General features: G+C 46.4%; 1 protein-coding gene across 1 annotated transcript in view; it reads right to left on the reverse strand.

The window, feature by feature from the left end:
- Window positions 1–6,404: 6,404 nt before the first annotated feature.
- Window positions 6,405–12,423, reverse strand: part of CCM2L (cerebral cavernous malformation 2-like) — a 21,138-nt gene continuing 15,119 nt past the window's right edge. Inside the window, 2 exon segments of the mRNA XM_006878348.1 lie at window positions 6,405–6,507; window positions 7,170–7,293. Coding sequence (XP_006878410.1) covers window positions 6,405–6,507; window positions 7,170–7,293 — 227 coding nt within the window.

Here is a 12,423-nt window from a genome sequence, read left to right on the forward strand (position 1 = left end):
CCTCTTCACTTTCAGCAAGCAAGGTTGTTTCATCTGCATATCGCAGGTTGTTAATGAGTCTTCCTCCTATCCTGATGCCACGTTTTTCTTCATATAAGCCAGCTTCTCGGATTATTTGCTCAGCATACAGATTGAATAAGTATGGTGAAAGGATACAACCTTACACCTTTCTTAATTTTAAACCATTCAGTGTTCCCATGTTCTGTTAGAACACCCACATATAGTAAATACCAAATGCCCTGAACTTTGCCAATCCAGTAATTAAAAAATGGTTTCTTGTGTAGTATTAATTTGCACTTCTCTTTGTTTGAGGAAGGTTGAACATCTTGTCATGTTTTATTTTCTCTAAACTGTATTAATAATTAGTCCATTTTTCTATTGGGCTGTGAGTTTTCATTACTACTTTGTAGGTCTTCTTTACACACCAAAGGCACTATTTTGTTTCCTGATGAGCTTGAAAACCATGTTTTAAAAAAAGGTTGCATTTAAACAGAAATGAAAGTCTTTGCAGGCTGCATGATTTTTTGCACTTCAATGCAGGGCTGCCCAAGGGCTGAGGGAGCAGTTATGCATGGAGAACTCCAGAAGACAGTGCTAGGGCCTTTGGGGGGAAGGGGAGGAAAGAAAATGAAGCTGCTGCTACCTCTAGCACACTAGTTTGTCAGTGAGCTCCCCATCACAGGAAATGGCAAAAGACAGACTGGAGATCAAGCCAGAGGTGGAAGGTCTCAACAGGCTGACTGGGTGTTTACTGTTTCTGGAGGCCCCAAGCGATATTGTTTGCTAGTAATGGCAACTCCCGAAAATGGAAACTCCGTGACTGAAGGCCTTTGGCCCCAGAGACCACAATCCACATGCAGCTGTGAAGGGGTGCGAGGAGTCTCCAGTTGGAAGCTGAGAGGGACTCCTTCTTATTAAGTGCTGTAGACTCATAGCAACCCTGTATAGGGTTTCCAAGGAGCTGCTAGGAACCACCAACCTTGTGGTTCAAACCGACCTTGAGGTCCAGTGCTTTATCCCACAGCGCCACACCAGGACTCTGAGAGGCAGTTACAGGGCCCCAAATAGGAGAGGGCTCCACAAAGTGAGTTCTCATTTCACTAACCCTGCCCCCAGAGTACCCAGTTGGTGAGGAAGTTCCATCCTTGCACTAACCCTAGAAGTCCTCAGGAACCAACAGTCCTACTCTAGGGGATTTTCCCCTCTTGTGATGCCAGAAACCAAACCATGGTGTGAAGGACCCCTAGTAGGGTCTCTGGTACAACTGGAGGAAACGTGGCCAAAGTTCCCATGCTTGATGTCTGGGCTGCTCCAGCCAGGGCTCTTTGGACCTTAGAAGTTAAGGGGTTACATGACTTTGGTGAGGACTTCCTGGGGGGGGAGGGGTTGAAGGAAGTTACCCCATCCCTGGAGCTGTGGGGTAAGAACCTCCCCAGCACCTCTTAGCAACTCTGACTGAGGACTGTTCACAATTTTTGGGCTTGGTCCCTTGAGAGAATGATTTTAATAGGTTTTTAGTTACGTATGTTTTAACACTTTTTGATCATTGTTCCAGCATTATTGCCCTAACTTCTCCCTGTGTATGTGCTTCCGGGGCATGTAGCTGAAGGACTTAGTGGTGTATTGTTGATTAAAACTCATAAAAAAGAGACAAGTTGGGAGGAGGAAAACCAGACGACAGAAAGTGTCTGGTGCCCAGGTATCTTCTATACCACCACTCTTTGTCTGAATGAAAGAGAGAGTTACTCCCAGAGGGTAAAGGACCCAGATAGGAGTGGACTTTAAGTTCTGAGAAAGGAATGTGACAAAAACAAATGTGTTAATATCCGGGAGAGTATAAAAACTCCAACTGTATGGGGAAAACCAAGGCTGCCTTCCAGATCTGTCAATAAAATATATGTTGATTCTCACCCTGTCTCTGCTACTGGCTGCAGTGATTGGTTGGTGGTTGACTTTCATCTGGTAACATTCTTACAAGGCCTGCCAGTCTTTACAGGAACCCCTCTCTCTCTGGCCTTGCCTCTAACCAACCAATCAACTGCTCCCTCCATGGCTGCCTTTTTCAGGAATTTACTAAGACTCTCTATGGCCTCAAGTCCAAATGACTGTTTGTCAACACTGCACTCCAAAGACTGGAGTTGGGGATAGCAGAGCGGATAGGAGTACAAGAAATGGGTCCCAATGCCAGTTCCCTGTATGACTGTCATCACTGACTTAATTCCCTTGAGCCCAAGTTCCCTTGTCCATAAAATGAGAATAAACACATTTGACAACATTAAGGATGTACTCAGTGGAAAGCAGCATAAACTGGTGGTTCTCGAAGGGTGGTTCCTGGATCACTGGCATCTCTTGGGCAACAGTTAGCAATGCAAATTATTGGTTCCATCTCTGCTCTACTGAGTCAGAAACTCTGCAGGTGGTGTCCAGCTATCTGTGTTTTAGCAAACTCTCTGGGAGATTCTGATTACATGCTAGAGTTTAAGAGCCACTGCTATAGACTGCTATAGACAACATAATGGGAGAACGTATATGGAACATGAACATCTAGCAAGGGATTAATATCTAAAATTTATAAGCGACTCCCTCAAGCCAACAAGAAAAAGGCAAGAAACCCAACAGAAAATGAGCAAGAGATGTAAACAGGCAATTCATAGGAGAGCAGCCCCAAATGTCAGGCAAGTATTATGAAGAGGTTGTGCATTGGGATTAACAGGAAAAGGCAAATAAAAACAATGAGATGCTGCCTTACACCCAAACAGGTCAGCAAAAATGATGTAAACCCTGATGGAGATGTGGGGAGGAGACAGGATCCTTCACATGTGGCTGGTGGAGCCATTCTGAGATTTTTAGTGTATGCACTGTAATCTAGTAATTCCACTCTTGGTTTTCGAGCCCAAAGAAATTTTCACATAGGCCATGTACAAAGGGTCATGTACAAAGATGCTCAGCAAAGTGCTACTGTTTGTTTTCAATAGAGAATTGCAACCTAAGTGTCCAATCTCTAGGGAACAGATAAATACAACATAGTGGAATATTTTGCAGCAGTTGAATGCAACAAACTAGATGTACCCACAGCAGCATGTATAGATGGAATAAAAAAAAAGGGAAGCAATGGAGATTCTTACATAGTATCATTTGTCTAGTATAAAAACATAAGGCACTGTGTATTTTATGTCCAAAGTAAGATCAACACATAAGATTCGGTGCCCATACTGGGGGGAGGCAGGGGTGAAAGGTTGTGGAAATTAATAACAAAACAACAGAAGGGTCTTACATGGAGTGATGGTGATGGGATGATCATGTCACATGGGATGAATATGAATGTTGGAACTCTCTAGACCTGAAGTCCTGATATTAATTACTTTAAATTGGTGACAATAGTGCCTGTGTGACAAGAGTACCATGGGTTTGCAAGTAAATTTCAGATCTTGGTGTGAGTCATGGTGGTGAAGTGGTTAAATCACTTGACAATGGAAAGTCCACTGTTCAAATCCACCAGCCGATCCATGGGAGAAAGATGTAGCAGTCTGCTTCTGTAAAAGATTACAGCCTTGGAGACCCCATGAGACAGTTCTAGGTTGCTCTACAGGATCACTGAGAGTCAGAATCTACGCTAGCTATAGCTCGTGCGCAATGGGTGGGGCCTGAGCCTGGGCTCTTCTCTCAGGCTGTGCTCCTTTTCATCTCTAAACCTTTACTGGGGCTGTACTCCCTTCCTGGGTAAGGTCCTTCATCTGATTTCTCTATCTTTCCAACCTCACCTTCAGATTGATTACCCCAGGCCCCTGCCACTGCTGTATGTGGGGTCTTGAATTTTTCTCATTTGGGACTTGAGCACAGATCCCAGCTGTGCGGCACTGTAGGATAAAGCAATGGACCACAAGGTCAGTTTGAACTGCAGGGTCGGTGGTTCAAACTCACCAGCTGCTCATCAGAAACCCTATATATAGGTCGCTATGAATCGGAACGTATTCTATCGCACTTTAGAAGTCCTGCTTCATCTTTTCTGAGGGTCTTCTTCACCTCATCCCCACCTCAGTTCCCATTACACACAAGCAAGACAGGTAAACCAAGTCAGAAAATATCAGATGTGGAAGAAAATACCATTTATTGAACACCTATCATGAGTCCTGGTGTGGCACTGTAGGATAAGCACTGACTACAAGGTCGGGCTGAGCCGCAAGTTGGGCAGTTCAAACTCCTCAGCTGCTCCTGGAAACCCTACATGGGGTTGCTATGGGTTGGACCCAACTCACTTGACAGCACTAACAACAACTCTAACGTTGCGTTTTAGACCTCACACTTTACTAATCGCCACAACCACCTAGGTAGTAGGCAGGACTGACCTCACTGGACAGATGACAAAGTGGCAGGCACAGAGGCTGGCTTCACATGCCCAAAGATGGGAGCAACTTGTCTCAAGGTCAGGATTGGAACCCGGATCACCCAACTCCGGTGGACATCAACAGAGGCAAACCTCTGTTCCACATTGCTAACCTAACGCCTGCCACTAGGGGGAGGAGACCCTGCCATTTAGAGCCTTAAATAGCCTTTCTGCTACTTAGCACAGTAGTGTGAGGACTATCTAAGGCGATTCCCTCAAATCCTCCTCAAAATCTTTTTCTCAATTGGGCGACCGAGTACTCTAGAGTCAGGGAGATATTTACCCAGTCGACCATCAGGTGAAACGCATTTCGCACACTTCCCCTTGGCCTCCAGAAAGCTGCAGAGTCACAGGAACAAAGCAGGCCCCTTGTTCTTGTCTGTACACAGAGGGGATTGCTTAGCCCTGGGCAATTAACCAGGACTTCAGGGTTCGGCTTCGTTCGCCCCCCGGAGGACATTTTTGGTACTGCAGGAAATGGAGCAGGAGGGGGCGGAAGGACCGCTTAGCAGAAGTATGGAGAGGAGTCCGTGTGGAAATAGGATGCCACAGGCGAAAGTGAGTGAGACTCAGAGGTTGGAGTGCGGGGACCTAACCTCCCTTCCATATTCTCCTCAGGGGTGACGGCTATAGGTAGTTGTCTTCAGCAGTGTCGCCCCCGTCCTGGGGCTCATCTTCCCCCTCGTCATCATCATCATCCGGGGCGAGTGCCTCGATGTCATGCGTAATGTCTGCCAGCAGCCGGTGAAAGGCCTGTGCTTCGGGTCGTTGAGCCGCGCCGTCGTATCTGCGCACCGCTGACGCCGATGTGGAGCTCATGCTGCGCTTGATGCGGCCGAAACTGTCGGTGAGGATGCCGCCCTGGCGGATGCCCACACCTTCCAGGAAGCCCTCAAAGTAGCCGATGTCCTGGTCCGGGATGAAGGGCCGCATCCCTACGGGTTGGTGATTCCTCAGCGTTCAGCCCCTTCCGCTCCCACAAAGGGATCACCCTCTCTGAGATCTGAGTTCAAATCTATACTCTGCCACTCTGCAAGTTCCTAAACGTCTCTGAGCCAGGGAATAATGCTGGACATAAAGAAAATCTCCATGGTACATGTTGGCTGTTGCTGCTTCTTACGCTATTTCTATTTATTAGCTGTATGCCCTTCATCAAATGACTGTTCTAAGCCTCACTTTCTTCACCTTTAAAATGTAGTAGCGTGTGAGGATTAAATAACAAGATACTTGGCATAAACTGAGTGTCCCATTTTACTTCCAGTTCTACTTACTAGCTTTGTGACTTTGTCACCTTACTTATTATCTGAGCCTCAGCTTCCTCATCTGTAAAATGGGGGTTAAATAACACTAGCTATATACTTCCTAAAATTGTTAGCATCCAGTAAAATGATGCCTGGCACAAAATAACTGCCAAATATGTTAATTTAGTAGTGTTATTTTTCTGTTATTATTGGCTTTCCTAACTGACGTGGCACTATAGGATAAGCACTGGACAGTGATCAAAAGGGTGGCGGTTCAAACCCGCCTGTACAGGGTCGCTATGAGTCGGAATTGACTCCATGGCATTTAACAACATCAGCTAAGTAAGGTGCCCTAGTAGCTCTGTAGGTTATACACTGGACTGCTAACCACAAGGTTGGCAGTTCAAACCCATGAACTGCTCAAGGGGAGAATGGTCTGTTCCCATAATGATTTATAGTGCAGGGTTGCTATGAGTTGGAATTTACTTGATGGTCGTGGATTTGGTTTTTTTGTTTACTAGCTATGTACCTGAAGCTCTCTGAACCTCAGTTTCCTCGTGGGTAAGCTGGGAGAACCATTCTTTCTCCCAGCTTTGTTGCAAAGATGAAATGGCTATCCCCATATACTGTTAACTCTACTTACTAGCTCCAGGACGGCAGGCAAGTCCCTTTCCCGCTCTGTACCTTGCTCTTATCTGCCCCAGGAAGCCTATGACCAGGGTCCGTGAATGGGCGAGGCTCACCCAGGAGGAGGAACTTGCGGCGGTCTCCATACAGGTTCAGCAGGCGGGCGCAGTAGTCCTGGATGGGCAGCCCCAGCCGGTATTCCCGCAGCAGCAGGGCAAACTGCTGGATCTCAGGAGGTCCCAGCTTACTCCTCAACTGTGGGGGAAGGGTGCCATTCAAGGTCAATCCCAAGAGCAAACCCCCACTGTCAGACACAGAGGTCCAACACTCCTCTAAAACCCTCTTCTAAGGCCTACCCAAGAGACTCAAACTTGGGCTGAAACTGCCTGAGTGCAAATCCTGGCACCTTCATCAGTCAGCTCTGTGATCTTGGGTAGATGACAAACTCCCTGACCTTTGGTTTCCTCATCTGCAAAGCAAGGACAAGGATGGAAACACCTCTCAAAGTTGTTTGAAGGATGAAAAGAGATGTGTGAAAGATGCTTAGGACAGTGCCTGCCATATGGCAAGCATTCAATTAAGCTGCCATTAAGTAAGGCCTTCTAGTGTTGCGCCGTAGGATAAGCACAGGACTGCATGGTTGGTTTGAACCACAAGGCCGCGGTTCAAACTCACCAGTCACTCCTCGGAAACCCTACTGGGTCACTATGAGTGAGAATCCACTTGACAGCACTTAACAACAACAATCATTAAGGCCTTGGACCACAAGCTGATCTCAATGTACTCTCCTAATTTCATCTCCTGACTGACCTCTGGGGTCTATACTTCAATGGTACCCAGGACTATTTACAATTCGTGTTTTTACTCCAGCCTCCAGGCCTTTGTCCGCGTTGTTTGTACTGCCCACCCCAGCTCACCGTAACCATGTAATCCTGCAGCTGCTCAAGGCCAAGGCCGCTGTGGTCACTGCTGCTGCAGTGAGAGCCATGGAAAGAGGTTGTGTCGCTGTAATATGCTTCAAAGTTGTCCTGGGAGTCATTACTGCAAGGACAGATGGAAAGGCGCCCTCATTTACCTTTCTCCAGCTCCTTCCCCTGGTGTAGGCTGAAGTGGGAGGGCTTAGCTACATGCTTGATACCTGAGGCCTCCTCCCTGATAGAATCTCTCATCCACGTGCATAATAAAATGGCTGCTTGCCGTGCTTTCGCTCTCCCTCCTGGAACCTCTCTTCCAACCTACGGGAACTTCCTCTCTCCCTTACCTGCCCAGTATCCCTAGTCAACCTATCACCTACCTCCACTAATCTCAATCCCGCCCTCGTCTTTAACCAGTATAAAAGTCCTTCCCCCCAGCAATACTCTCTCTCTCCTCCCGATCTCCAGTAAGCCTTACACGTGGGTGTTTGTGTTCCGGCTCATTCCATCTCACACTCCCAGACTCCATTTTGACCTTCACGGGCTCCATGACTGGTCTCAAGGCTGCTCACCTCTTCAGTCTCATTGTTCAGCAAGCTCATGCTTGCTCTTTATATTCCAGTTACACTGTCTTCTCCTTTTCCCTCTACTGTTCCTAGTGCCTTCTCACTACTGGGCTTTTGCACATGCTGTTCCCGCTGCCTGGAATGCTTAACTGGCTCAGTCAACTCTTACTCCTCACTCTTAAATATTACCTTCTCATAAAAGTTTTCCATGATCCCCAGACTAGGTCAGACTCTCAAATGTACTCACAAAGTCTTACTTGCAAGGCCCTTCCTCCACAACACTCTCAAATAGTCTCCACCCGCCTCGCCTGCCCACAAGCCATTGTGACCTCCAATATGCCAACTTTTCCCTACTTCATCACCTAGAATGCTTTCCCCCTTTTCATCCTCCAGGTACCATTTCAAATGTCACTGCCTCTACCCCTAGAGGAGGTGGGATTCCCTTTATCCCTTCTCACAGCACCTTCTTTTCAGTGCTCATTGCCATTAATGCTTACCACCATTTCATAGAGATTTCATTGCCTCCCATGCTAAACACCACAAGATCAGGAACCTTGGTTTTCTTCATTTGTACAGTACCAATTATGTGCCAGGCATAGTTCTTGCTCTCTCTCTTATTCCTTACTGTATCCCCAGGACTCAACACAGTGCCTGGGACATAGTAGGCACTCGAGAAATACTGTTTAATATATAAATCAACCTTGGGTTACTGTCTGCTGGTCTGTAAATTGTTCTAGAACTATCTTCCACTATGATCTACAGAGGAGCACTGTGGTTAAGGGTGTGGACTGGCGCCAGCCTGCATGAGTTCAAGCTCCAGGCCACCAACTTACTAGCTGTTTGATCTTGGGCAAACTATTTAACTTCTCTAATTCTTAGTTTCCCATCTGTAAAATGGGCTAATAAAAAATGGTGACTGTGTGAGAATGAGAGAAGTTATTATTTGCAAAGCATTTAGAGTCATGGACTATAAGCAATAAATAAATAGATCCCCTATCATGCTGCTGTGTTGATTTTTCAAAAACCAACTGTTGTAGAGAGGACAACTGGCACCCAGCAAGCTCAGTAAAATGAGCTGTTGTCCTTTATGATGATTCTTATATCTCTAGCAGATAACAAGGTTGTCCAAGGACTAGCTTGGGGGCACAAAAGGTCCCTGGATGGTGCAAACTGTTTCCCTGACTACTAACCGAAAGATTGGCAGTTTGCACTCACCAAGCAGTGCTGTGGAAGAAAGACTTAGCAACTTGCTTCTGTAAAGACTGCAGGCAAGAAAACTCTAACGTATGAGTTGGAATCAATTCGGCAGCAGTGAGGATTTTTTAGGGTGAGGGCAAATACTATTAGGAAGGCAAATCTATGGCCACTAAAATGAGAAAAAAGTTGTTGGACATTCATCACTGATAAAGACTATTTACCTCTCCAGATTCCTCAGTAACAGAACTAGGGTGGTAACCAACTGGTCCAGTCTTCCTAGTACTGTCCCAGTTTTAGCAAAGGCAAACCAAGATGGTTGCTCACCCCAAACAAGACTCTGGTCAATGTTCCAAACCAAAAGTTTAACAAATATATATATATTTCTCAGTTATGCTTGCCGCTAGTTGTGGCCACATGACCGACCAACTTCTGGCCAATGAGATGTAAGCAGAACTTATCTGATAGGAATTCCAGCAAAGCTCATTAAGAGGCATCTGACACTCCACCATGATGGCTGAAGCTATAACCACCTCTCAGTCCATGAGGTGACACTGAGGCTGGAAGCATGTCCGAAGGAGGATTGGGCAGGGAAAGAGAAGTCTGGTTCCCCGATGACCATGCAACCCTGAACAAACGACCTCCTAGTCAATTTTATGCAAGAGAAAGGGGGAGGAGGAAGCTCTATCTTCTTTGAGCTCTTCTTCCAGAGTTTTCTTTTGAATGGAGCCAAACTTAAAGTAAATCAGAATTATTTTTGATGTCAGCTATGATTTTGGTTTCTGTACACTAGTGTACCTTGCTGAACGAGAAACAGCAAATCCTGGTAGACCTACTTTGGGGTCTGGATTCTCTGGGGAGCTCAGTTAACCTCCTACATTAAGTGCCCAGTCTCTCAGCACACGCCAGGGCTGCGTCACTTCCTCCTACAGGAGGGTGTACGGTTGGGGAGATAATGCAGGGTAGGAGAGATAGTGTAGGGTTGGAGAGACAGTGTAGACTTGGAGAGATAATATAGGTTGGAGAGATAGTGTAGGGTTGGAGAGACAGTGCAGGGTTGGAGAGAGCACAGGATTGGAGAGATAGTGTGGGGTTCTAGAGATGGTGCAGGGTTGGAGAGAAAATGCAGGTTTGGAGAGATCATAGGGTTCAAGAGATAGTGTGGGGTTGGAGAGATAATGTAGGTTTGGAGAGCTAGTGTAGGGTTGCAGAGATAATGCCAGGTTGGACAGATAGTGTAGGGTTGGAGAGATAGTGCAGAGTTGGAGAGATAGTGTTGGATTGCAGAGATAATGTAGGGTTGGAGAGCTAGATATGTAGGCTTCGAGTAGATAGTGGAGGAGATAGTACAGGACTGGAAAGATAGGATAGTGTGGGGTTCTAGAGATAGTGCAGGGTTGAAGAGATAGTGGCATTCCCAAGAAGTGTGGTACCTACCAGGAGCTATAGTCACTTAAGTCAGCTTCATAGCCATATGTCCCCTCCGTGCGACAGCTGTCACCTGGAGCCAAGACAGAGGGGATGTCAGAGTCGACCAAGCAGGGACCAGCCACAGTTCCACCCTGAAATCTCATGCTGCTCCTCCATCAACACACAGCTGTCCTTATGCAACTCTCCTCCCTGTTCCTATTCCTTAATTTCTCCAAGGCTGGGACAATACTATCTTCCTGCCTACTGCCTAGGATATAGTAGGTTGAGGGACAGTTGAAGGAGTGTTTTGTAAATTGTGTATTTGAGGCAAGAGAAAAAAAAAAAGAACTTCGTGAGGTGGACGCAAACAAGACCATTTGCAGACAATTTGCTGTGTTCCTCTGTTATCTCACTTCATCTAGTTCTTTGTCACCCTCTTCAGGTCTCAGTCTGTGTCGCCCCCTGACTTCCCAGGCCAGGCCAGTTCCTCAATTATACCTGGCCACAGCACAGTGCATGGTTACCAACTTAGTTGTTTATAGTTCTGTAGTTATTGGTGACCTACCTCAGAGGATGCACGTTGTGTGAGCGAGCGTCAGGACTCTGCCTAGTTTTGCTCACCATTGTACCTAGTGATTTTGGAGCCCTGGGAGCATAGTGGATCATGAGTGGTTAACAAGGTTCATTGTTGTTAAGTGCTGTTTAGTTAGTTCTGACTCATGTTGTTGTTATTGTTAAGTGCCGTCGAGTCAGTTCCGACCCATAGCGACCCTGTACAGGGTTTCCGAGGGTGTAAATCTTTACGGGAGTAGAAAGCCTCATCTTTCTCCCGCGGAGCGGCTGGTAGTTTCGAACTGCTGACCTTAAGGTTCGCAGCCCGATAAAGCGTTTCTGAGGAGTGGCTGGTGAGTTTGAGCCACCAACCTTGCAGTTCAAACCACCCTTGCAGTTCAGTGCATTATCCTACAGTGCCACACCAGGACTCTGTAACCACAAGGTCAGCAGTTCGAAAGATGATGCTTTCTGCTCCCGTAAAGATTTACCGCCTCGGAAACCCTATAAGTGGTCACTCTGACTTGGCAAACAACTTGATCCTAGTGATGAACACTGGATGAACACTGGATCTGACACATCATGGGGGCATCAAGGTTTATCAGATGAATTTGTTGAAATATTTCTTGAGTCACTTCACTTGTGTGTCCATCATCCCTGTGAGAGTCAATGAACTACTCCCGTTTCCCAATATGCCCAGCTTCCACAGAGGGGGGGTCTTCTTCAGAAAAATCAGCCCTGTGGCCACACGGGGGTGCTGTGGCTGAGGGAATTCACTCGATAGCCTTAAAGGCTTGAGAGGGAGTGAAGTTGTTGCTGATAGAAGCTATTGAATCAGGCCTGAGTTTGAATTCTGGCTTTGCAATTTAGCAGTGGTGTGACCTTGGGCATGTTTATTGGCTACTTTGAACCTCAACACCCTCACCTGTAAAACTGGGATCATAAGGCTTCAGAGGTTTCTTTCATCGATTTAAAAATTACTGCCTGATCATCTGTGATGTATAGGTCCTGTGCTAGGCACAAGGGACACAGTGGTGACCAGGACAAATGAGGTTGCTGTGAGGATTAAATAAGACTTGGCACATTGGTACTGTGCTTGGCACATAGTTGGTGCTCAGTAAATGCCTCCATTAGTCACATTCTTCTTCCAGCTAAGGACCTAAGGACCATCTAAGGACCATCTGGAAATCTTGCTTTCACCAGAGTCTGAGTGGGACTGATGGCCCAGTAAGCAGACAGTGCATGTTCTTAGTTCTTTACAAAGCAGGGACACCACAAACAAAAGGGAGAAAGGAAAATTCAGCTCACTTGGATTTGGCAATGTGAGCATCTATGAAGAAGCTAGGGTTGAAGCACTGCAGTGAAGTCTGTGGTTTGGTACAAATGGTCAATGTGCTCAGCTGCTAATTGATAGGTTGGAGGTTCAAATCCACTCAGAGACTGGGATGGCAAGCTACATTTAAAAACCAGCATGACTCTCACATAATTCACAATAAAACATTTAACAACAACAACAACCTGGACATCATCCAACT

This window comes from Chrysochloris asiatica, unplaced genomic scaffold (assembly GCF_000296735.1).
Source record: "Chrysochloris asiatica unplaced genomic scaffold, ChrAsi1.0 scaffold00039, whole genome shotgun sequence".
Taxonomy (NCBI): domain Eukaryota; kingdom Metazoa; phylum Chordata; class Mammalia; order Afrosoricida; family Chrysochloridae; genus Chrysochloris; species Chrysochloris asiatica.